A 25,631-nucleotide genomic window follows, 5' to 3' on the forward strand; every position below is an offset into this window, starting at 1 on the left:
TTGGTTGGCAGTTTCAAAATAAAGTAGTTCCCCAAGCACATGTCATCACTGTGTATGAGTCTGGCGCTATAGGTGCCAGGACCGACTCCAAGAGGGCTTAAGAAGTGGATGCCAAGGCTTATTGGAGACCCGAGCCAAGACCTCTCCTGGCCCATGGGCTTGCCAGAGGGGTTTTCGGATGTGGGTCGTGACAGTCACCCCAGATAGACTCGCACAGAATCCGGCAGCCAACTAGACATACAGATCAATCCATTCAATTCCCCCTGTGAGGTGCTCATGAAGTCAACAGTACAGATAGACACAAGTGATCACAGTTCAAGGGTGTTTATTGAACAATTCATTTTGTATGCTTGTTGGAAAAACGCCTCATCTAAACCTAAATCTAAGATGGGAACAAGCGTCGACCATCAAATGAAAAATAAGGCAGTCCTAGTGGCTTTGTGTCAAAACAAAAAGGCATATACTAAGAAACCTATTGCCAAACCTCACAACTAATACAAAAAAGGGTGTGGGATAGTTTTCATGGAACGAAAGAAGTGTTCGTAAATATGTCAGAATGCAGTAAACTGGGCCTCCCATCCCCACGTTTTCTGCATGGGTTAAGATGGGAGTCTGGAGCACAGCACACACTCGAGCTTTCCCAGCACGAGCTAACAGTTCCAATGGCAGCAATCAGAACCATCGATGGACAAGTCTTGTTTCTCTTGAAAGTCTCTTCCTTCGAGGGCCTGATGTATCCACTAACAAAACAAACACAAAGTTCTCTTTCACAGTTCACTTTGGGTGACTACTTCACCCTTGGATCCCCCTCTTCTGTGAGCCGACCCTTCGCTCACAAATATCAATGTCTTTTCAAACAGTTCTGGTGCATATCCCTTTTTTCAGGTTTACCTTTGTCAACACCCTGTTTTTCCGGTCTTTGAGTTTGTCCTCTTTTTGCTAGCAACCCTCTTCTGGGTTCAGTCTCTCCAATTTCACATTCACTTTGACTCTCAATGTTCATGGGAGTCACTTCCCTTTTACTTTCACCATTCAGGATTCACGTCCCTTACTTTCTCAAATGTGTAGATCAAAGTCTTTCGATTGTACAAGGATTTTACTAGACCTCCAGTATGACCACTTTGACCTCTTCTGGCGGCTCTCCTACGGCCTTCTGATTTTTGCAGTTTAATTCAAACAGGGATCTATCAGAGTCTCTCGCAGCGACACCCACGTGGTACCGGTTACCTCTGCAGCTGATCTACCCTCAACACTTTTACAGTTCTTTCCCAGTTCATTAAGTTCAAACTTGCCACTTTGCGTTCCTCATTCAACACAGGCCGGCTCTTATCGGTTCTCCCCTTGACTCGCCGGCTTTGATGAACCGCTTGGCTTTCTGCTTTATTGGAGTCAAGGCCAGTACCACGGTAGCAGGAGTTTCCCTCGCTCCTGCTTATCAGCGTCGACACACTCCGTGTACCGTTGACATCTGCTGCAAGACACTTGTGCTATGGTCCACGGTTTTAGGCTCTTCTCCACAAGGGTTCCGCAGGTATGGGCCAAAAACGGCAAGGTCACTTCTCTCCTCGCCACCCTCTTGCTTTCCGCCACCTTTCTCCTTCTCTTGAACTGCTGCACCAGATTAGCCATCTCATTGTGCTGTCTGCCGTGCTCGTAGTGTGCTTTCTCGCTCCACCCTTTATCCCTGTGGGGAAGGAAAGGGCCATCAGGTGTGTGTGATTTTAGTTAATTGCCTGACCCTTGTATCGGGACATGTCAGGTAACCAACATTAACATTATTATGTTTTCTATCACAGTAACAAAAAGTATTTGTATTGGAAAAAAACAGGTGTTAGAGGTTTGGAGTGTCCTACGGTTTAGGGTGGGGAAAAGGTTTCACAAGAAAGAAAATGGTTGGTAGACTGAAAAAGACGAGATAGGTAGGATTTGTGGGGCAAACAACCTACGTGGTAGGATGGGGAAAAGGTGTTAAAAGAAGGGGGATGCCGAATCTCACCCGTCGGTGTCCCACCCCCACTCCCAGAGGACCTCTGATCCAGATGATCCTCCCCCACTGGTCCACCCCAGGAATTGGATCCAATAGTGATGTCCGTGTCTTGGCCAGCTGGATGACAGATCCCCGGGGACTAGCTAGGGAGACACCTTCAGGTTTCTCGCCTCCAAACCCAACCAGAGACACCAATCGAAGAATACAGGATGTCGGACAATGCCACTGAGTCACTGAATCATTTGACTAAAACAGGCTCATCCAGAGACCCCACTCCATCACGGGCTCCCCAGACAAAAGGGGAAAGTCCACAGCTCCAGGCTTAGCCCCGCGGCCCAACCACACATCAGCTTCCTAGCACCTCACTCCTACTGCAAAGGTCAGACCTCCAATCCACAAATCTTCCAGAGGGTAGCGGCTGTAAAAGATTGGCAAATTGCTGCACACCAACAATAGCACTGGCCTATCACTGCCTGCCCTTCTTGCTCAGAGCCAGATATTTTACATCCAAAACGGGGAGGGTGTCGCTTCTCCCTGATCCAACCGCAGCTGCACTTTTCTATCCTTGATGGGAGATTGAAGCCCCAGTAGACAGTTCCAATCCCCACTCGGGGAGCCCCACCTTTATCCGCCATGGCCTCCCGCAGTCCGCTCCTGTGTGCGCCGACCGCCGCTCTACCTGCCACCATCAGCCGATCTAAAGACCTCGCCACGTCATCCAGTGAAAACTCAAAAAGATGTGGGTCGTGCTCCGGAGTGCTGACACCCGCTGTTTCCACAGCGTGCTCCAAGACATGACCTGGCCTGCCACAGTGAGCGTGTACAGCATCCTTTCTCTGCCATGTGTGAGAAACCAGAGGGTATCCTCACAGCTACTCCCCCTGGAGCCTCTTCTCAGGTGGCCTGGGAAAAGGCCTTGCTATTGGATTCTGGCCCTGGGGGTGGAGAAGCGAGGGAGGATCACCTGGGTGGAGGGTCCATGGGGATTGGGAAGAGGGTATCCACAGGTGAGACATGGTATCCCCTTTTCCTTTATGAAAACCAACCTAACCCTCCTCTGGCCTTTATGGGCTATTGTAAAACATCTCCCCTCATTTTCCCTCATTCAACCTACTACAGTACTGAGACGAGGAAGAGGCGACTAGGAGTAGTGAACAATAGTAAGTAATTTCACCACTGTAGTACTGAGACGAGGAAGAGGCCTGCAGAGTATTGTAAAGGTCAGGCATGTCTCAAGTTCTACTTTAATTGCAGTCAGACAATTACAATTGGGAACTCACACCTGCAAACTGTCAAGTGGTTGCAGGTGTATAAGAAAGGAGGAGACCAGCAGCATCGGACCAGCAGGGAATCCTGTTTGCGCAGAGGGAGACGTTGTGGATCCTGCAGGAGAGCAGAGATGCTGGCAGACGATCCAGAGGAACTGTGGAGCCCAGGAGCAGGCGGGCCGTAAGAAATCCACAAGTGTGGGAGCCTCTGTGATCAAAGTTGGCATAACAACAGTAGTTATATACCATTTGCATGTTACATTCATTGTCAATTCCTGGGGCATTTGAGACTGCACATCACCCCTGGTAAATATACCATACATATAAGGAACTATGTGGTGTTTATGGATCAGTTGAAGCTGACCTTGATGCATGGTGCAACCAATTTACATATGAGGCGCACATATGGTACGGAGTGACTGCCGACTGCCAGTCTGCGATCGTTGGTTTTCTGTGCTTCTTGGAGTTGGCGGAACAGTTCTGCTTCCACTGTTTATTTTTTGTTTTTTTTTGTAATGCGCACCAGACCCAAGGGTATTGGGGTGCAGAGGAAGGAAAAGAGGATTGTTCAGCTTAGGTTACATTGCTGTGCGTTACAATACAGAAAGATAATAAACAATGCTGGTCTATGTCATACAAATGAGCAAATAGTAGCAGAGAACATCAAGCAACTGTTATAAACAATATATGCAATTATGTGCAGAAGAGGGCAGTAGTAAGGCAGTGAGGTAGAGGGTCAAGTGTCATGCTCCTTAATCCATTGGATAAGGTTGTATCTGAAGCGTGGGTAGGGCATTCTTCTCTTAGAGAAGGTGGGAGTGAGTTCCAGTTTTGGGGAGCTTTGACCGCGAAGCTACTGCCACCATATGTTTGAATCTGGGCACTTGGTATATTTGATAGTAAATTGGTATTGGCCGTTCTGGAGGGGTGATTGGTGGATTGTCTCCGGAATTTGGATGTGAGGTATTCGGGGGCAGCCATATGTAAACATTTATGGGTTAAGGAAGCTGATTTGAGGAGAATTTTATCTTTAGTGGAGAGCCAGTTATTGGCTCTTCTAAAGTCAGATATGTGGGCTTTCTTGGGAATGTTGAGGGCTGCTCTCAAGGCATTGTTTTGTAGGATCTGGATCTTGTTGGTAATGTATTTATTGCAGCCTATGTAAAGGGCATTGCAATAATCCAGTTTGGATAAGACCAAGGCCCTTGCTAAGGTAATGCAGTTGTTGGGAGTGAGGAATGGCTTAGCTGCTCTAATTAGCTTACAAGTGTAGGTGGTGGCCGAGGACATGGAGTTTACTTGTTTTTTGAATGTGAGAGTGGAGTCTAGGTAAAAACCAAGAGTTTTCACTTCCTTGGCTACTGGGATGTTGTTGTTGTCTATAGTGAAGTTGGAGTAGAGGTGGCCTAATTTATTGAGGTTCGCTGTGGTGCCCAAGATGATGAGTTCCGTTTTGTCATCATTCAGGCATAGTCCATGCAAGGCCATCCATGCCTGGATGATGAGATATACTCTGTTCACAAAGGCCAAATCCTTGTCATAATCTCCCGTCAACAGTGAGATTGAGAAAACAGTGTTTCCGGGGAGGACCCTTTTCACAGACACACCGTTGCCTACAAAATCCGCCTCCAGTAGAGCAGCACCGTGCATAGTGACTGTGATTGTCAGTCTGTGTTAGACCGCCGAAGAACGGCCATTCTATTTGGACAGTGGGCGCCGGCAACCAAATATATGTAAGTATGCGTCTTGATGTGGGGAATCGCAGCGCAAAGTGCGCTGCAGCATGGCAGTCTGACAGCTTTGGAGGCAGCATATCAGACTTGAAGATCTCTGCGATATTAAAGGTACTTTGTGTACCAATGCTGGAGTGCTGTATCAGCGTTTGCCAGCTCTAATCGGTATGGTACGATCGGACCGAAAAGAAAGGTCCGACCGTACAATACGACCAAAAAATGCTACCACCAAAGGTTCGAACACCAAAAGTTTGAACCTTTAGTGGTAGCATTGCAGGTAAGTAAAAAATAAGACTGCGGGGGGTACAGGGCTGTCCCCCTCAACACCGTGATCACTATACTGTGTGGTAATGTGAGCAGGGTGTTGCGGGGGACAAAAAGAACAAAAAAAGAAATGGAGGGGTGTCCCCCGCAACACCCCATAGTATGTAAGTGTGTTTGCATGAGAAAGGGGCAAACATTTGGTAGTTCGCACCTTTCTCATGCAAACTTTCCAGCCGTGGCAAAATCAGCAGCGGTCAGAACACTTGAATCCTCTAATCTGCCTTGTCCCCATAATGTACTAATTACTGGAGACACTGTAACAGATGGGTCTTTAAGAATGGCAAGTAAGATGGCATACTCTCTCTGCAGTCAATCCATTTCAGCTGCCCCGAATAAGTAAATTCAAGCTGACTCTCTCATGAGGAGGTTTACGCCAACAACTCTCCCAGGTGTCCCTTGCCTTTCTCTTAATAATTCTCCCAACAATCACAATCAGAATATTGTTGGGGAAAGTCGACCTGGGTTACAAATAGTAGAAGATACAGCCCCTTTCAGAAGAAGACCTGGTAACTGAAATGTGCATCAATTTAGGTGATAGAGTCTAAGGGCCTCATTCCGACTCAGGCGTTAAGGGGTTTACGGCGCCGTAAATGGCGCCGACCCTTAACGCCTGATTACAAGGTTCCCTTTGCGGGATGGCTGTTTAACGCCTGCTTTTTGCAGGCGTTAAAAGCCATGCCGCAAAGGGACCTTGGCGATAATTACGGCACCGTAATTTACGGTGCCGTAATTATCGCCTTTCCCCATTCCCATTATGCCCTATGGGGCAAAAATGGGAATGGGGCAGGGGCCATTGGTGAATGGGGAATTACCGCCCCACTCACCTTGGAATGGGGCGCTAATTCCGCCATCCACCATGGCGGAATTGCAACCTTAGCGGCATGGACCATGGTGCTAATAGCACCATGGTCCTCCGCCAAGGTTGTAATGAGGGCCTAAATCTCAAGAAGGGAAAAGGTGAGGGGAAAAAACAGAAAAATCTAGAGCCTACTCAAATGACCCCTAGTAGCTGGTCAGGAAATAACTGACTTCTTCCCGAGCACGGGACCAAGTACTGAAATTAAACCTCTAGTACGAAGCTGTGCTACAGTAATGGCTGATCATTCCAACATCAACGACCAAAGTCTCCTGGAAGCCACGGTGGCTAGGGAATCTATATAGGCATCTATAGAAATTGAAGGACTACAGGTTGCTAATGGCAGGCTTTTGGAAAGCTCCCTTTCTCTAATTCACTGCCCAATACGCTCTGGCACTCCCACTTTTCTAACTGAACTGTTGTATACTAGTAGTATTGCAGCTAGATCTAGGTTGAACTCGTCCACAAGGCTAAGTGCACCTCTCCATCATACTTTATGGGAAATGGATGACAGAATTAAGCTTACGTCCCGAACGGTTTCTGCACTGAATTTTGTACTGAGTGCTTTCGTAAAACTCTACATTATCATCAAAGATGAAGTTAAAGTTGAGTGATATAAATCCTAAATTGAAAATCTTAAGTGAAGTGTGTCAGAGATTGCATACTAAAGTTTCTAATCCAACTACCTCGTCTGGGCAAAATCAATCGTTCAAATTGGCTAACACCACGGCCGAAGTAGGCTATTCCAACTAGCCTTCTTTAACATCTAATTGTATTCAGCCCCAGCCAATGTTTAATAATGCCAAGGCTACAACTGATATGCAGATCTTGCGTCCTGTTGCTGAAGATAGATCTGGATGCAGATCGGCAGGACAGACGTAATTCATGGCAATGATAAGCCAATGATAGCTGAAGATACTGCAAAATCCTCTGGGTTGGTAAATACAGGTAATCCCAAAATACAACCCATGTACTGCAAAAAATAAACATAATTAGTGAGGCTAGAAGATTCCTGCGCCTTCTTCATACTACAGAGATGGCAGCGGCTTGAGCCATGAGAGAAAAGACTGCATACCCATCAATATTTAATAACAAAGGGCGTGACAGGAGGCGTGGCTTGGCGGCCGATATAGTGAGACGCGCTACCGAGGAGCTCCGGAGCGATCCTGACAAAATCAGAGAAAATCTAGCATAAATTGATTCCAGAAGACCGCCAAAGTCTCCCCGCAGAGACAGGAACACCTGCTGCCCACTCGGCGAAGCCCCCGGAGGAAACCGGGCGGTGGAAAAGGAGTTAGACCGCCGGAGGGGAATCGCCCAGCGAAATCAAAATGGCGGGCGCGCGAGCTGTGGGAGGACCCCGGCCGCGAAATACAGAATGAACTGGTGAATCCACAGGAGAGGGACACATCACGCGCATACCAAAAAGTGCGGAGCGGACCCGAGCCTGAATCGACCCCGTGACGGAGATCGGCGCAGCCGGTGGAAGTGAAACGTGAAGGCGGGAAGGCCCCTGACACGGTGAGGCGACATACGCAGCAGGCACGAGAAGGCCCGAAGCGACACCCGCGAGAGCCTAACGAATACAGCCGCCGGAAGATCTGTAAAACACCGGGAGCAGGGCGACGGACAAGCAAAGGCTACGGCACGTGTAGTGTAGCCAAGACCGGTACCGGTGACACAGGCAGAGGGTGGCTCCTCCGCGGTGCCGAACAAGAAAGCGGGGGGGGAAAACCAAGCAAGTAAGCATGGAGACTTTTACGACGGCGTCCAGACATAAACTGTCGCCACCGGCGGATGACACGTCGCGCCCTGTGGAATCCGCCAACGAAGGCACGATACTGGAAGCAATCGCCTCCATGAAAGAATCGCTTGAAAACAAAATGGACACAGCAATCGGGGCCCTGAAAGCATCTCCAGAAAATAAACTGGATACAGTAATGGTAGATGTGGGCCTTCTCCGCCAAGATGCGAGGAACCTAACAGAGAGAGTGACGGCGACGGAACAGCAGGTGCAACAAAATACGGCAGGGGTTGCGGTAACGCAGACACAGATGTCGGAGGTACTACAGAGAATTAAGGTTCTAGAAAGGAGAGCAGAAGACGCAGAGGGGAGAGCGCGGAGGAACAACATCCACATAATTGGTATTCCGGAAGGTGAGGAGGGCAAAGACCCCACTGAATACGTCGAGACCATGCTCCTCCAGGAGGTCTGAGTAGGAGCACTATCCCAGGGCTTTGTGGTAGAGAGAGCCCTGACTGGAAGACCCCAACCGGGTGCCCCCTCGAGAGCGATGATTGCCAGGATCATGAATTACATGGACAGGGAGAAAATACTAGCGTTCTCAAGGAAGGGGGCGGGGAAATCATCAGGAACTCTTCCAAGATCACAATGTATCCGGACTATACGGCCATCGTACAGAGGCAACGAGCACAGTTTGGCCCGACAAAAGAACGCCTCAGGACCGCAGAGGTGAGATACATGCTCCTGTTCCCCGCTAAACTCAAGGTGATACACCAAGGCAAAACATGTTTTTTCGACTCCACTGAAGAAGCCCACAGCTGGATGGACTCACAAGGCTTTCCCCAGTTGAGGCAGAGAAACGCTAATAATCCTGGAAATAGACCCCGATGAGAAGCAACAAAGGCAATCTGGAACAAGAAAAAAAGCATTATATAAGTTAAATGGAGCTAGCAGTAAGCATGGAGGAGCAACCGACCCCACTTTAGCTGCATTGGCTGAGAAAGGCGGTGCCCCCGAGAAGAATGAACTATCGGTTTGGATGTCAGTTTTAAGGCATAACGCTGAGGCGAGTCTGCGCCCATTACAGGAGCATGGCGAGAGAAGCGGCGGAGCCCAAGCAGGGGGAGGGTGGCTGGGCGTTAGTTTTTCAGTTCTTGTTAAAGTTATGGACGTTGGATGGAGTGAATGGGTAGTACAAGGCACAAACTATGAAAGGACCATTGTAGAGAACACTGAAATAACACAGACAATTAGCAACCGGAACAACATGGGACAGGACCCATGTGGCAGCAGCAGTCGCTGCATCGAGAGGCATAGAGCCGCGACCAGGACACCGAGGGAGATGGGCACGAGAGGAATAAAGCGTAGGGTGCAAGGACATGGCAGTGGGACACGGAAGCCAAGCAAACAAAGGAGATCATGGAAGCAGATGAACTGACGATAGCCACCTGGAATGTGAGAGGACTCAATGCGTATGTCAAGAGACTTAGAGTTTATTCCTGGCTAAACCGGATGAAAATCAAGATAGCGATGTTGCAGGAGACGCACCTCACAAGGGACAGGCAGGTCAAGGTGGACAAGAAATGGGGAGGACAGATTTACAGCGCCACATATTCAAGCTACGCACGAGGTGTACTAATATGGATCGCATCGGGGGTCCCATTTCAGCTACTCAAGCAAGAGACCGACACAGAGGGACGGCTGGTATTGGTGCATGGCATACTAGAAAACAAGGAGGTGTGCCTGATCAACACCTACGCACCGAATACTGATGCAAGGGACTTCTTCAGGAAACTAGCGCCCAAGTTAGCGCAATATAGTGAGGTGACGTTCATCTGGGCCGGCGACTTCAACTGCACCTTGAATCCCCTCCTCGACAGATCTGATAATAAACACAAGAAGCCGGCACCTCCAGCCAAAGAACTGTGTGGGATCCTGGACCAGCTACAGCTAGAAGACGTATGGAGGCAGGTACACGGGGAAGGGAGCGGTTATACACACTACAGCGCACCACATGGAACATTTACACGTATAGACTACATATTTGCGGGCAGGGAATCACTACAAGATATCACGGGAATCACCATTAAAGCATGCACACTCTCTGATCATGCCCCAATAGTGGCGACATGGGCGCACACCAATAGGAAAGCCCCTATCCCAAAGTGGCGACTTCGAGCAGAGGCCCTGAGGGAGGGCGAGTTTGAGGAACACCTCCGCGAGGTGATCGATGATTATTTTGAGCAAAAAGAGGGCAGTGTTGCGAGTGGTGCCGTACTATGGGACGCATTCAAGGTGGTAATTAGGGGAGCGGCAATAGGCAAGACAGGAGGATTGACGGGGGCGGCCATGAGGGAGTTGAATGAACTCGAGAGGGTGATTGAATTGAGAGAACACCGAGCGGGACTAGAGGGGGAGGAACCTGGAGAGCTCATAGAGCTGCGGACCAAATGTATGTTACTCTGGGAAAAACTAGGGAGGCTAAACTACGGGAGGTACCTACAGCGGTTACACGCGGAAGGGGACAAACCTAGCAGGCTCCTGCCCTGGCTTACCAGACAAGAGAATAAAAAAGATCCCATAACGGTGTTAGAAGATCACACCGGGGCAGAGGTCAGGGACCAAGGGCACATTAACGCAATGTTTGCGCGTTTTCATGAGCAACTGTACGCCCCGAATCCGGAAATAGACCCGGAGGACATAGCAGATGCACTGCTAGAAATAGGGTTGCCGAAGCTGGAGGAGGAACAGGCCCAGCTGCTGGACGCACCCCTCACGGTGGAAGAAATAGAGATGGTGATCGCAGAGCTTCCCACCGGTAAAACCCCGGGCCCGGATGGGCTTCTGGGGGAATTCTACAAGACGTACAAGAGCGCCATTGCCCCGAAATTGCTTGAGACATTCCAAGACGCATATGAGACCATGCGCCTCCCGACGAGTCTGTCGGAATCGATAATTGTCCTGATTCTCAAACCAGGGAAGCCCCCAGGAGATGCGCCTCTTATAGGCCAATATCCCTTATTAATCAGGATGCCAAAATATTAACGGCGGTCCTAGCCAACCGCTTAAAACAGGTAATATCCACGCTGATCCACCCGGACCAAACGGGCTACGTTCCGGGAAGGAACACGTCCTGGAACCTCCGCAGACTTCACCATGTGATAGATGAGACGAATCGACTGCCAGACGACAGTGTAATAGTGTCCTTGGATGCTGTCAAAGCTTTCAATTCTGTGCGCTGGGAATGGCTGATGGGTGTACTCGCCCACTTTGGTATCGGGGAGGGGTATCTCCGGTGGATCAAGTTACTATACAGGGAACCCAGAGCAAGGGTGAAAACGGGGCGATTAATCTCCGAGGAGTGGAAGATAAACAGGGGAACCAAGCAGAGGTGTTCGCTATCGCCAATGTTATATATCCTGGTTCTAGAGCCATTTGCGGTATTCCTTAGAGCAGAGTACAGAGATATCGGACTGGACATAGATGGGGTGCTCCACCAAATCTCGCTATACGCGGACGATATGCTCCTATTCGTACACGAACCAACCACTAACCTACCCTGCCTCCTAGAGGCGATCGGGGCGTACACTAGGCTCTCGGGCATAGCGATCAATAAGGAGAAGTCTCTCCTCTTCCCTTTGGCAGGACTGAAACACGCCCCCCCCCATTGTTTGCCAGACCTGGGTCTGACGTGGGCGCCCCACACCTTTAAATATTTGGGTATAGGGATACATCATAATACCGTTGATACCCATGCATTCAACACGCTCGCCGCTCTAGATAGAACGCAGCGGTCAATGACCTTCTGGGGGACACTACCACTGGGAATGATGGGAAGAGCAGCCCTCCTGAAAATGGTGGTGCTGCCCTGCCTACTATACTTCCTCACGAACATTCCATACAACATACCCAGGGCCTTTTTCACCCAACTAAATACAATAGCGCGTTCATTCCTATGGGAGAAATAGAATCGCAATAAGGACCCTGCAGAAGGACTATGGAGAAGGGGGTATCAGACTACCGGACTTTGAGAGGTACTATTTAGCGGGGCAGCTGCAATTTGCAGTAAAATAGCTGGGGGAAGACGAAACAATAGACACTCGCATTTTCCAACCTGCGTTGAAACAGTATTACCTAAGGGAAATACTATGGCTCGATAAGACCCCGGCTCAGAGCCCTGCCGAATATGCTTAACATCGCAGTGGACCTATGGAAAAGAGTGTGGAAACTTCAAGGGGTAAAGGATCTGCAGTCAACGGATATCCCACTAGCGGGTCTCCTGGGGGGGAATACGAATACATTAGCAACATACCAAGCACACTGGGAAGCTAAAGGGGTAGCACAAATTGGAGACCTGAGAAGGGAGGGAAGGTGGGCGGACTTCCACGAAATGGTAGATGAATATGAAGTACATACGGGTCAATTCATCCTATATACCGGCATGCTGAGAAACATCACAGGAAGATGGCCAGATTGGGAAGACCAGGACGAGGAAACACCATTAGATGTATGGTATGACATTGCAGAGGGAACACATACAACCTCTCGGTTGTACGAACAACTATTGAAGGTCAAGGACCCACAGGAACAACACACGAGGCAGCATTGGGAGGAGGAGTTGGGGAGGCCCTTCAGTGATCAAGAATGAACTAGGGCCTTACGATACCCAAAAAAGGTATCCAGAAATGCGAGGTTTAGGCAGGCGCAGCTATACGTCACGCATAGAGCGTATCTCACACCCAAGAGGATGAATAAAGTCCATACAGGGGCTCAGAGCGGGTGCCCCCGCTGCTCGGCAGAAGAAGCGGACATGGTACACATGTTCTGGTCCTGCCCAGTGATACAGGAGTTCTGGGACGGGATAAGGCTCAAGATAGCAGGAAGTGGACTTCGAATCCAGGCGGAACACCCTGAAAAGTACCTGCTGGGCCTCTTCTCGAGAGGGGGTAAGCATGATTCACATTTGGCAAAGATGAAAGATTTGATAAGTATACTGGCCAAGAGACGGATAGCGATGACATGGAAGTCAAAGGAGGGCACGCGTGTGGAGGCATGGTGGTCAGACCTTCAGAAGTGGGCGCAGGCAGAGACAGTGGTTTGTGCAAGAGCAGTGATAAGAGGGGAAGGGGAAACTGCACACAAGCTGTCTGCATGGAACACACTAATGCAAGACCTTTTTGGCCACCCGGAGGAGGGAAGCTCTGAAGACCCCTTGGAAACAGAGGACCTGTTGGTGAAATAGTAAGGCCAGCACCAAGCCCAAGAATAGAACATTGTGCATACCAGACCTGGTGCTCGACTACACGGAGGTCCAGACCGAACTCACATGGTCGCTGGGGAAACTATGAAACCACAATGGAAAGACAAGTTCCGCATGGAGTGCCAATAAGCCATCAAGTTAAAGTTGTTTGTATGTTATGTGCTTGTTGTTGTTCAAAAAACCAATAAAGAAATTAGAGTTCTAATTTATTGAAAATGTGTCTTGAGTGGTGTGACTTTGGAATTCAAACTGTCACCCAGGACCACCTAAAAGGTCATCTTGCCAAATTTACGTCACTACCAACGAGTTCAGAAATAGCAATAAAATGTGATGGGACTTTCATGAGTAGATTTAAATCTAATCATATTAATGGGGACACTGGAGGGGAGAAGCAGAGGTAAAGCCGGGACAATAGAAGTTAGTGAGGGCAAGTTTAAACATCAAAAAACACTGTGTGATGTGATGGGGAAAAAGACACAATCGAGGAACAATGTTTGTCGGCCGCACATGCGGATCAAATGCAACCCAGTTCTTCTCATATTTTTCAGGGTAAATCTTGTCATGTGCCCCATAACAGTTTCTATCCAAACTGACACATATCTAGATTGTCCACCCAACTGCTCTCATACTTCTTTGGGTACAGTCCTTCCATCTTCTTATACCACTGTGTCTATGCAAACTGGCACATATATACAACCAGTGAGTGTTTCTAGTAACTGCCAGACCCAAATAAGTAATCTCCTCCCCCCCTTCCCTTAACACTGTGATACAAAATGACACATTTGCATAACCTGGTAGTGTATTGAATGTTCAAAATGGTAGGATGTGTACTAATTGTATTTGTTGTACAAAGGTGAAGAGGAACATTTTAAGTTTACCTCCTTCTAAAAACAGTTATGTTATGTTAATGGGCATTTGTATAGCGCTTTTCACCATTGGTATGGCCTCAACGCGCTGTAGGTTGAACACCCTCTGGGACTGAGTCCAAGTCAGTGGAGATAGTCTGAGCAGTAAATAGTGCATGTGTGCACTCGGTATGTGTGCAGCTAGACTGTTTTTCATGGTGGATAGCTGCATTCTAATGCTGGAGGTAGTTTGCAGGGAATGTGAGGCAAGTAGTATGTGTGCAGCTAGGCCAAATTGTTGTTGGGGAAGCTGCATTCTAGTGGAGGTGGTGCTAGTATGTGAGATTGTGTGCAGCTAGGTCCAATTTATTGTGGAGGGTAGCTGCACTCTAAAGGTTGCTGCAGTGATCAAGGTGCTATATAATTATGCGCACAGCTAGACTGAATCGACCGTGGGAGATAGCTGCATTCTAGTATTGTAGGTGCTGAGCAGTGTCAAGGTAGTGGGAGGTATGTGCGAGTATCCGTGGGGTTGGAAGAGACCTCCCTCTCCCTGATTCCCTTCCTGTACTTACCGAATTAACTATGCTCCCATGTATACGTGTCTGGTGCAACAGGGATCTCTAAATCTAGTATGAACGCGGCTCTATCTGCAATCCACTCACTCGGGCGAAATGCAGTTTTAGGCTGACTTGTAGAGTCAGGCCAGATGCAAGAATTAGGCCAACCTACTCAATCGGGCAAAATGCAGTTCTAGGCCAACTAGCATGATCAGGCGAAATGCAATAATAGGCTAACTAACACGATCATGCAAGATACAAGCAATCAGAGAGACACAGCAGTGGGATGACCACCAAGATTTGGAACACACAGTAGTGGAAATGCACCTTGATTTGGGAACACACAGCAGTGGAAAAATTTACCTATATTTGAAACAGCAGTGGAAAAATGCACCTAGATTTGAACACACAGCAGTGGAATAAATGCACCTAGATTTGAAACATGTAGTAGTGGAAATGCACCTAGATTTGAGAAATGCCGCAGTGGAAAAAACACCTAGATTTGAGACACACAGCAGTGGAAAATGCAACTAGACACAGCAGTGGGAGAATGCACCTAGATTTGAAACTCACATATCAACAGTGTAATGAAACCCACTTAGATTCAAACTTTGGCAGTGTAGTGAAATACCAGTTACATAGTTAGGCTAGATACAAGTAGGTCTAAGGTAATTAGGTGATAAGAGTGGTGGGGTTTTACTGGAGTGCAGTAATGGCTGTACTCCCCGCCCACACCACACTTACCTTATCAGTCACTGTAGGTTGTCTACATCAGGCGAACACAGGCAAACACGAAGTGGAGCTGCTTGATGGCAGAGCTGCATGGCCAGAGGCAACAACAGTTGTGAAAATGTTAAAGATCTTGTGGGTGTTCTAAAAGCAAATCATTATGCATCTGATGTGCATGCTAGTTCTTTAAGTAGTCCTAATAGGAAAGGAAGAGGGCTTCTGGATCCAGGGAGTACTTGTAATGAAAGGGTGCCTTAAAGAGGCTTAGTGGATCCCTCCCCCTTTTTGATTTTGGAGTATATTTACGACCCAAAATATAGTATTGGGTTAACTTTAAATCGTTTGAATATACTGGCGTTACTCAGTGAAGTCCCTAGACCAAAACTGATTTCCACAAAATATATTGAATTTATTGAGCTATTCAATGAAGGAAGACATGATCTAGTGGTTATAAAGGTGCCATCTCGGGTTCTACATCGAAATACCGAATAAAATAAGTTTGGTATTTTCAGTAATTTTTTAATCAAATTTCAAAAATGCCTTTTTTTTGCACTTTTTTGTATTTTAAATGTCGGGGTAGACCCCACGCCTCCTTTCACATTACTCCTGCCTTAATGTATTCCCTTACTGAATCCCCCCGTCTATTCTATGCTGACAAAAGGGCAAAAAAGTCGAAATATTCTATTAAAAAAATCTTCAGTGTTTTCGGCCTCGTTATTTTCTAATTCATTCTTCTGAGGGAATAGTCCATCTCGAGCAGTTTACACTATGTTAATGAAGGAGGTGGAATCCCTATGGTTATTAGGCTTCGATCTGCGTCCTCGCACTATCAAATCAGTAGTTAAGAATGTAAACGGAAGACCTTTTGACTAAAAACCCACTGAACAAGGGATGGACTTCCTCTCTAGCTGAAAATCTAAGAATTTCCCACTCCATGGAAGATATAAATAGAAAGGTGTGTTTCTCAGATACTCTGGGGGCAGTGCCAAAAGTCCAGAAAGATTGGAATTGGCTTCTTACTCTGTTGTCATCCAGGAATACCCCTTCCTTGGGATCTGTGTAGGGACTTTTATAAACAACAAAACTGTCCTAGGGTTGATGCTGGTTTTACCATCCTGTCCTGGCATATAAGGAGATTTGGGAAGTTGTAAGTGGATCTCAAAATTAACCAAATGTTAAGAATAGATACTATTGTTGTTTTTTTACAGAAAACCTGTGCCATGGGCAATTCGGTATGGGATGGTTATTGTATAGTGATCATCCCCTGTGGTGGCAGCCCTTCAGGTGGCCTTCTTACAGCTATTAGAAATGATTCAGGATTTTGGGTAAATATTTTTCCACTGAAACTAGGGGTATTTTGACAGTGGATATTCAATTTGAGAGGTAGGATAGACCCCTGGAAACATTACTGGTTAATTTACATTGGCATCCCTCCCACCATGTGTTGAGGGATTTTATCAGTTCAATGGGTAACGTCTTAGAAGCTTACAAGGCCTTGGCCCCGGAAGGTGAAGTAATGTTGGTGGGAGATTGGAATTCCCATTGCTTATCTCCATATGTGTGCTGGGAGACTGGACAAAATTATTTATTTCATTTGTATAGTGCACAAACAGCCTGGAGGCATCGTGGCATTGTTAGAGGTACATGTCATTTTATGATACATACAAGAAAATTGGTATCATTAGGTTACCGGTATAGTCTATAAGGGTGCACGGGCCCTTCTGGATATTGACAGTGGTTTGTGATTAGGAGAACAATTGTGTTTTGAGTGCTTTTCTGAATACCCAGTAAGATATTTCTGCTCTGAGTGTGGGAGGAAGTGTGTTCCATTGTTTGCCTGCTAGGTAGAGGAAGCTAGCTCTGCATGCTTTGGTGCGTTTAGCCTTGGGTAGGACTAGACTGTGTAAGGAACTCATGGTGGCAACAGTAAAGACAGACACAGTTCAAGGGTGTTTATTAAACTGTAAATGCAGGGTGGAAAAACAATTAAACTAAACCTAAATCTAAGATGAGAGCAAGCTTTGACCATCAAATGAAGAATAAGGCAGTCCTTGTGTCATTGTGGCAAAATAAAAAAGGCCTATACTAAAAAAACGATTGCCAAATCCTTACAACTAATTACAGAAAGAGTGTGGGATAGGGTTTTTAATAAAGAAAGAAGTGTTCACAAATAATAAGTCAGGATGTAATTGCCGGGGGTCTCCCTTCCCCATGTTTGAGCACGGGACAGAGTGATCTCCTGAGCACAGCACACGTTCGAGCTTTCCCAGCACAAGCCGACAGTTCCGTATGAGCTATCAGGTTCTTCGAATGGTTAAGTCTCTTTTCAATAAAAAGTCTCTTGCCTTCGAGGCCTGATATATCCAACAAACAAACACCAAGTTCGGTTACACGTATACTTTGGGTGATGGCTTCACCCCTGGTTCCCCCCCTTCCAGGCGTAGACCCTTCACAAAATCGTATTCATCAAAATCGACTAAACAGTTCCCTTTTCAATGAACTTTGGGTGATAACTTTCCACCCCGGATCTCCCTCTTTCGGGCTTGGACCCCTTTCAGACGTTAGCCTCCCTTCTTCGGGCTCACTATGGCTTTTCTTACTTTCACAAATCTTAATGGGCCTGATCATGACTTTGGCGGTAACGCCGGCGGTATTAGCCCTACCGCCAAACTCCCCGGCGCTAATAGCGCCGGATCACGAGTTCGGCGGTAATGTAATTCCCCATTGAGCCCATTCGGGAATGCCCCATTCCCCATTGGGCTCAATGGGGAAATTCGCGCTCTTACCGCCGGCGGTAAGAGTGCGAATTTTCGGCGGATTTCCCCCCAGCTCAGAGCTGGGGCGAAATCCACCGAAGTCCTGATTTGGCGGACCCTTAAATCCGGCGGTAATAGCGCTACTGCCGGATTTAAGGGTTACCGCCAAAGTCTTGATCAGGCCCAATGTCTTTTTAAACAGTTCTTTGGGCTTCACCCCTTTTGTCTGCTTCCGTCTGCCGGGTTCACTCCCGCCAACTTTTACAACACACTGTTCATACGCTCATTTCACCAAGCGGGACTCATTTCCCTTAGCTTCGCAATCATCTGTCGGTCAAGGACTTTCGACGGTACAGAGGATTTACAAGACCCCTGTATGGCCACTTTGACTTCTTCTCGCCTCTTCCCAAGGGCTTCTTGTTACGGTAGTTTCTACCATCGGGTAATTGCCCAGAGTTTCCTGCCTGATCAAACACTTGGTGCCGGACTCCTCTGTTGCTGGTGTCCCCCCTCTTTCATCAATAGTATCTTTAAGCTTCTTAAAAGTTTAAATTAGCTGTTGGCTATTTATCATTCAACACAGTTCTGTTTCTTATCTCCACTCGACTGTGATGAAACACTTGGTTTTCTTTCTACTTGGATTCCAGGTTGGTACCACAGAGACAAGCGTCTCTCCCTCACTTGGTAATCAGCGGAGGAGGGTCGCGTACCGTTGGCATCTTCTGCAACACACGCTGGCTATTGTTCGCAGACTTAAGATTCCTTCTGCTGAGATTTCACAGGCCTTGGTCGGGAAAGGGCAAGGTTGTTTCTCTCCTTGTCACCCTCTCGGTCTGCGCCGTCTTTCTCCTCCTCTTGAACTGCCTTGCTGAGTTATCGCTCACCTCGTGCGGTCTGCCTTGCTCGTCTTGTGCTCCACCTTTTATCCCTGCGGGGAATGGAAAGGGCCGTCAGGTGTGTGTGATTCTGCTCAATTGCCTGACTTTGCCTGACCCTTGTATTGGGACAAAGTCTCTGGTGTTTGTCCATTGTCTTCCATGTTGTGGGGAAAGTGTTTGTGTTGGGAAGGCGGGGGCAGTGTTTTGGAATATCGTACGTTGTAGGATGGGGTGAAGGTGTTGAAAGAAGATGGATACCACGTCTCACCCGTCGGTGTCCCGCTCCCACTTCCCAAGGACCCCCCCATCCAGGTGATCCTCCCTCACTGGTCCACTTCCAGGAACTGGATCCAATAGCAATGGCCGTGTCCTGGCCACCTGGATGGCAGATACCCGGGGACTAGCTAGGGAGACACCTTCAGGTTTCTCACAACTGTCAGTGTAAGGTGTTCTAGTAGTTCTTGTTGAGTGCTTTGACTAGTTTCTGGGAGAGATAGATGGGGGCTCTGGAGGAGAGGCATTTGTGGGTGATTGAGAGTTTTGAAGGCGATACATACTTGGATGGGAAGCCAGTGGGCCTCCTTTCTTGCTTCAGAGACGTACTCTCTTCTAGGGATGTTCAGGGCTGCTCGTACAGCATTGTTTTCAATGGTTCAGAGTTTCTTAATGTTACTAGAGGAGGTGCCAGCAAAGAGTACATTGCAGTAGTCCAGCTTTGAGCCTATGATGGCTCGGGCCACTGTCAAGCAGATGTTCTGGATAGGAAATGTCTGGCAGCATTTAGGCCTTTGGTTGAGTAGGCTGCTGATGAAGCGATAGCATTCACATCACGGGACATGGTGAGGGAGGCATCGAGGTGCACTCCTAGGGTTTTAACAGAGAATGAGACAGGAATGGAAATGTTATCTATCAGGAATGCAGCGTAGTGTGTGGAGGGATTATTTAGGGCTTTGGGGATCCGACTAGTAGGATTTCTGATTTGTCGCTGTTTAAACAGATGTGGTTCTCTGCCGTCCAAGACTGAATCAGCGAGTAAATATTGTTGAGGGTGTTTGAGTCTTCTGCATAGTTGCCTATGAGAGGGATCATGATTTGGGTATCGTCAGCATAGTTAGTGTAGGCTATGCCACATGCGTCCAGGATGTCGAAAAGGGTCCTAGTGAAAATGTAGAGGGTGGGGGAGATGCATGACTCTTGTGGAACTCCATGGGGGACGAGGGGCATTTGCGTTTTCTGCGAAAACCTTCATGACTCTTCCTTCCAGAAAGGAGGCAATCCAGGCAGTAGCCTTGGGGGAGAAGTGAGGTGGTGGCATAGGATTTTATAGTCAACCATATCGAAAGCAGCAGATGGATTGTGGAGGGGGAGGAGTGCTGTCTTGCCCTTGTCTCTGATCTCGTCCAGTTGATTTTTCAAGTCTAGGAGAGCTGACTTGGCCAAGGCGGAAGCCGGATAGGTGCATTCCTAGAATGTGGTTTGATTCAATAAAATTCTGTACTTGCAAGTAGGCTGCACGATCAAGGATTTTTAGCAGGAAGGGGACAGTGGTGATCAGTCTGTTATTGGTGTGAATAGCGGGGTGCAGGGATGCTTTTTTTTTAAGAGGGTGAGGAACCAGGCTTCTTTGAGGGTGGCTGGCACTAAACTTGTGGAGAAGTAGGCATTTATGAGGGCGGTGATGATGGAGGCTAGCGCTTCAGCACAGTTTTTGATGAGGGTGGATGGGCAGATGTCCCTTTTGCATTTAGAGGGTTTGAGGATTGTTGATGATTGTTAACATTTCGGTTTCTGATAGGTCTTTGAAGCAGAACTGTGGGTGAGAGGGGTTCGGTGAATTGGGGTTATGCTAATGGCAGAGGCAGGAATGGCCTTGGTGTGTTTAGCTTGGTGACTGAGAACTTTCTTGTTCAGCGTGTCGATTTTATTTAGCCTAGCCTTTTCGATATCTGCGCACCAGTTTTCATCTTTAGTGAGAGTGGGGGAGGTGCGGAGTGGGTTTCCAATTCCCTAAGATTGAGGAAATCTTTCTGGTGTCTCCGATTTGGCGTTGCAGATTCTAGAGTCGAATTAATTGGCTTTGGCAGATATAATGGTTGATTTGGATTGTTTGGCATGTTTGGCTAAGTCCTCTTTCAAAGGGACGGTGAGGTTTTTCTGCCAATGTAGTTGTGCCTGACGTTCAAGGTTCCGCAATTCTAGAAGGTCATGGGTAAATCAAGCATTTGAGTGCCTCACAGGTTTAGCTTTGCGAGGGAGTAGGGGGCTATGGAATTGACTGCCTTGGATAGGGTTAACGTTTATAATTTTAAAGTGGTTCATAATGAGGCAAGATTACCAGAGGCAGCGGGCTGACCCTGTCGGAAATGGCCCACCACCCAAGTTAAGGGCCCAAGCGAAAAGAGGGTCCCTTAATGCAAGGCGGCGATGGTGCTGTTACCGACAGGGTCAGCCCCCACCCTCCCCCTGCTGAGGGTAATATCGCCATTAATCACCCATGTAGTTAACTATGCAAGTGCTAATGGTGTTTTTTTAATTTTAAAAAAACATACCTTTTATTTTTATTTGTGAGGTGATTGGTTTATAAAATTAAACCTTGCACAATGTTAAAAATCACACAAGCAATTGATACAAAAGTTCAGATATCCATAATTGAAAATCAATTAAGATCTAGCATATACACAGATTTAAATTCATTGAGGATATAAAAGTGTGTATTGCAATACATAATGATTCCGATCTAAAAATCGTCACATTATGTTGTTGGTCTTAATCATATCTACTCAATCACAAAAGAACAGAGGACAATTTGTGATTAATCTCAGCAATAAATCCTTTAAGTAACAGTATGCAACATTCAAACTCCTAGTTCTTAAAACGTTGTAACAATTAAACATCATCTAATTATATTTGTATCCACATCAAATCAAAAAGAGCTGTTAAAAATATATAGAATGCCAACAGAAGGGAGACGCTACTACCGTCCATTAATCTAGACCATAACGATTTGCTTGCTAGTTCGAAGTGATAGTAAACAAAGTGACTAAAATGCAAATGTCTAATATTCTGTTTCTTCACAAAAGAGAACTGAGTGTTTAATGGTCTCCAAAAAGTCAGATTTCTTGCATAATCAACATATTCGGTGGGATTTTACTAGTCCGAGTCTAGGACTGACACACTCTAGAGTGGGAAGATGGTTCAACTTGAACCTGATGAAGATATTGCTGACCATGTTGCATGGGAACAATCGAACATATTTGGCCAGACTCATTCTCTTTCTTACAAACCTAGAGTACTCATAGTACAACGAGTCGTTCCCTAGTTGCTGCACTGTAGTACTCCAGTCTAAATCATAATGTTTTTTCTTTACTTCAGACAGGTTATTAATCGGTTCTTGATCAGACCCTATCTTGCCCAAAAGTACATTCATACTCACACTAAAACTGTTACGAGAGGCAATAGATCCTCCTAATAAGACTAAATTAAGATCTACAAACAGCTGTGGGGGGACAAAAATGAAGACCCAATTTCTTCCAAATTACAACATATTCAAAGGAAATCTGCCCGAATTCATGCCTAATAAAATACTTTGGAACTGAAGAAGCAAGACCTAAAGCACTCTTTCATATAGTACCTTGCAGAGAATTCACGTAAGAACCTACATCTGCAAAGACAATGTCCAAGCCTTAGGTTAGGACTGGTACTAGTTTAGTCAAGTAAAATCTCAAGAGTGGAATCAGTGAAAACTTTCTTAATCGTGTGTAAACTCTCTTCAGTTGGGCTATGAGAGAGGCTGCGTCTTGGCTCTCATACACACCCTAATAATAGACAATGAGTCATGATTGGAGATGTTAAAGCCCAAATACTTGATAGAATGGACCCTTTTCAAATGTGAATTCCCTTATCCTCAATTCATGATTTTTGACTTCCTTCTAGTTGTAAATATGGTGATCTTAGACTTGCTCCCATGTGCCGCCAAGATGTTCTCTTCAGCGTAGCTTGAAAACCTATTTGGTTTCCTTTAAAGACAGATGGGTGTCAAGTCAAAGAACATCAGATCATCCGCAAAGGCGAGCTAGTGTATTCTCGTGCCAGCTAGTTTAGTCAGGTGGGCATTTACAGAATCCAAAAGATGGTTAATGTCCGATTATATATAAATTGAAAAGTAAGGGAGCAGGGAGCTGCCTTCCCTAAGCCCAATTAGTGTTTTATAGATCTTGATAGGCATCCATCCCTTTACATATGTGTTATGATGTATTAGAGATATAAGATAAACCAGGGGTCCTTGCACACCCCACGCTAATAATTTGCACCAAAGCCTCTGTCGGTTTACACGGTCGAAGGCATTGGACATATCCATTGATGCTATGTACATAGTTCAATTTAAGCGTTTAACGACTGAGGCTTGGATGTGTGCCAAGATGGTACCATTGAGGGAAGTGCCTAACTTTTTCCTAAAGCCCACCTGGAACCTACTCAAGATGTTTAATCTAGCTACCCCTTCTTCTAGCTCTTTCAAAAGTACAGAGGCAAAGATCTTGCTTGTAGCATCTAAAATTGCTATTGGGCACTAATTGGAGGGATTTGTACAGTCACCCGTTTTTGAAAATGGGAATAATATAAGAGAGGCGCCAGGTGGGAGGTGGTGGGAACTTTTTAGTTCTTAGAATTTCCCTAAATATGATGTGAAGAATTTCCGACCAAAGGTCTGGATCACTCTTAATAGTGCTGGGCGCCAAGTCGTCATAGCCAGCAGTCCTCAAGGACTTACTCTTACAAATAATATCACAAATGGCTTCAATAGTCAGAGGGTGAAGTACAAGCGACGTAGAGGCTACACTAGGAATGTTTACAATCAATTTCTCATTCCAATTAGCATAGCATTTTTCATAGAATTTCACTCATGTATTTTCATCAATAATACGCAGATCAACCGAAGAGTTGACCTTTGTCACTGCATTTCTCAAATCCCAGAATCGAGAACATTTCGAATTACCCAATTAGGATACGGTCTTCTGGCTACCTCTTATACAAAACCGTATCTTTAGCCTTTTGGTGTAGTTCCTATAATGTTGACACATCTTTTTCTTATCTACAACTTAGTTGCTAAGATCTAAGGATTGGCATCAGATTTCTAATTGCAGCCCTCTTATCTCGCTTTGCATTACCTATCCTAGTATCAACAAGTGCATCAAGATTATAGGTATGTGACAAGTACCTTTCTCATTAATCTATTGCAGACAATTAGCAATGGTTTTGTTAATAGCGTCAGCCTCAAAAAGCATAAAGTGATTATTACAATAGCTTGGATAGAATAGATCGTTCATTACCCTGCTGAATTTCTTCAGTGAAGAATGATTCCACCTAACTGCTGTACCCCCGCTGGCGGGGTACCACCAATGCTAAAATCAGAGAATATCTGTGTTTTTGGATTTTAAGATTAGCTCCAAATGTAAGCAGATAGCGGTCACTCAGATCTACCTTCTCAATCATCAACAATCATAGCAACGTGGCATGAAGTTATGGGATACAAATACGTGGTCTATCCATGACTGATGTCATCAGCATTGAAAATGGACTTTGGGGACATCGCTGCATAGCACCGGGCTGCACAGCAAAGGTACGTTTCTTTTTGAGAAAAAAATCACACTTGTAGCACCCGCGTTGCAAACTACACAGTGCTAAGAGGTGAGGGGGAAGGGAAGGGAAGCGAAGGGAAGAGGGCACGCCAGCACCCCCTTCCAGGGTGCTAATGGTTCTTTATACTGGGAAGAATTGAAAAAGTTATAGATTCAAGGAACATACCTATTATAATAAATACATTTTTGTATCATGGTATTTACATATTTACAACATTTGTATTTACACACTATGTTCTCAATTGTGTCGTGGTGTGCTATTAGGGAAAGAGTTCCTCTGATTTCACCCGCCCCCAACATATCCAATGTCATAGGAAGGTGATACATTTTGTCAAATTTACTAGTTAACTCATTGTTGTATTGTAGGAGGCGATTGAGCACCTTCAGCAGGAGAAGAAAAACCTAGAGAAGTCAGCATTGGAACTAAACAAGAACATCTCCAGGCTGGAGAGAATGATTCAGGAGGGAAAAGATAGGGAGAAACTGCTGGTGGCGTTTCCAGACCTCCATATTCCCACTGAGGCTCACATTGAGAGTAAGACATTTGATAGTTTTATCTTGTGTGACATTAGTTATCTATTGTAATTAGACTTTGTTTTAAAATGAAGTATGGCCGTGAGAGGGCAGGGAAGATTCTGTGTCAAAGTAAATGGTCCTAAAACAGGAATTAGAACGTCATTCACTGAGATATGGAAGTTCAAAGTGGGATGCGTTGCCAAAGTGTTTGCATAATTCACCAGAATGAATGATGATGTTCCATATGGGTGAAAATAAACATTATTCGGTTTTCATGCTGTTGGTTCGTGTTGTGGGTGCATCTAGCTATTGTGAGCATCACATTGGCGCTACACTTTGTTTACATTACTACTGGCATTTGTGTATACATACATCCCTTCAACTGTTTTCCTAAATACTCTTATGTGCTATCCCCTTTCTGCCATACTCATGGGAGCAGAATGTAGAACTTTCCTGCACTTCCATAGTGTAAGCTTGCACAAGGCCACATCCCCCCACCACCCGTTTGGGTCCTTCTCCATATGATTAACCCAGCTGTC

General features: G+C 46.3%; 1 protein-coding gene across 2 annotated transcripts in view; it reads left to right on the plus strand.

Annotated features, from left to right (window-relative positions):
- The window catches only part of CCDC157 (coiled-coil domain containing 157), a 322,949-nt gene that overhangs the window by 235,394 nt on the left and 61,924 nt on the right, over window positions 1-25,631 (plus strand). For both annotated transcript variants that reach the window (XM_069619307.1, XM_069619308.1), the window contains exon 8: window positions 24,943-25,111. In XM_069619307.1, coding sequence (XP_069475408.1) covers window positions 24,943-25,111 — 169 coding nt within the window. The remainder of the gene's footprint in view (window positions 1-24,942; window positions 25,112-25,631) is intronic.

The sequence above is a fragment of the Ambystoma mexicanum genome, chromosome 10 (assembly GCF_040938575.1).
Source record: "Ambystoma mexicanum isolate Mex_15411 chromosome 10, UKY_AmexF1_1, whole genome shotgun sequence".
In the NCBI taxonomy this organism is placed as follows: Eukaryota; Metazoa; Chordata; class Amphibia; order Caudata; family Ambystomatidae; genus Ambystoma; species Ambystoma mexicanum.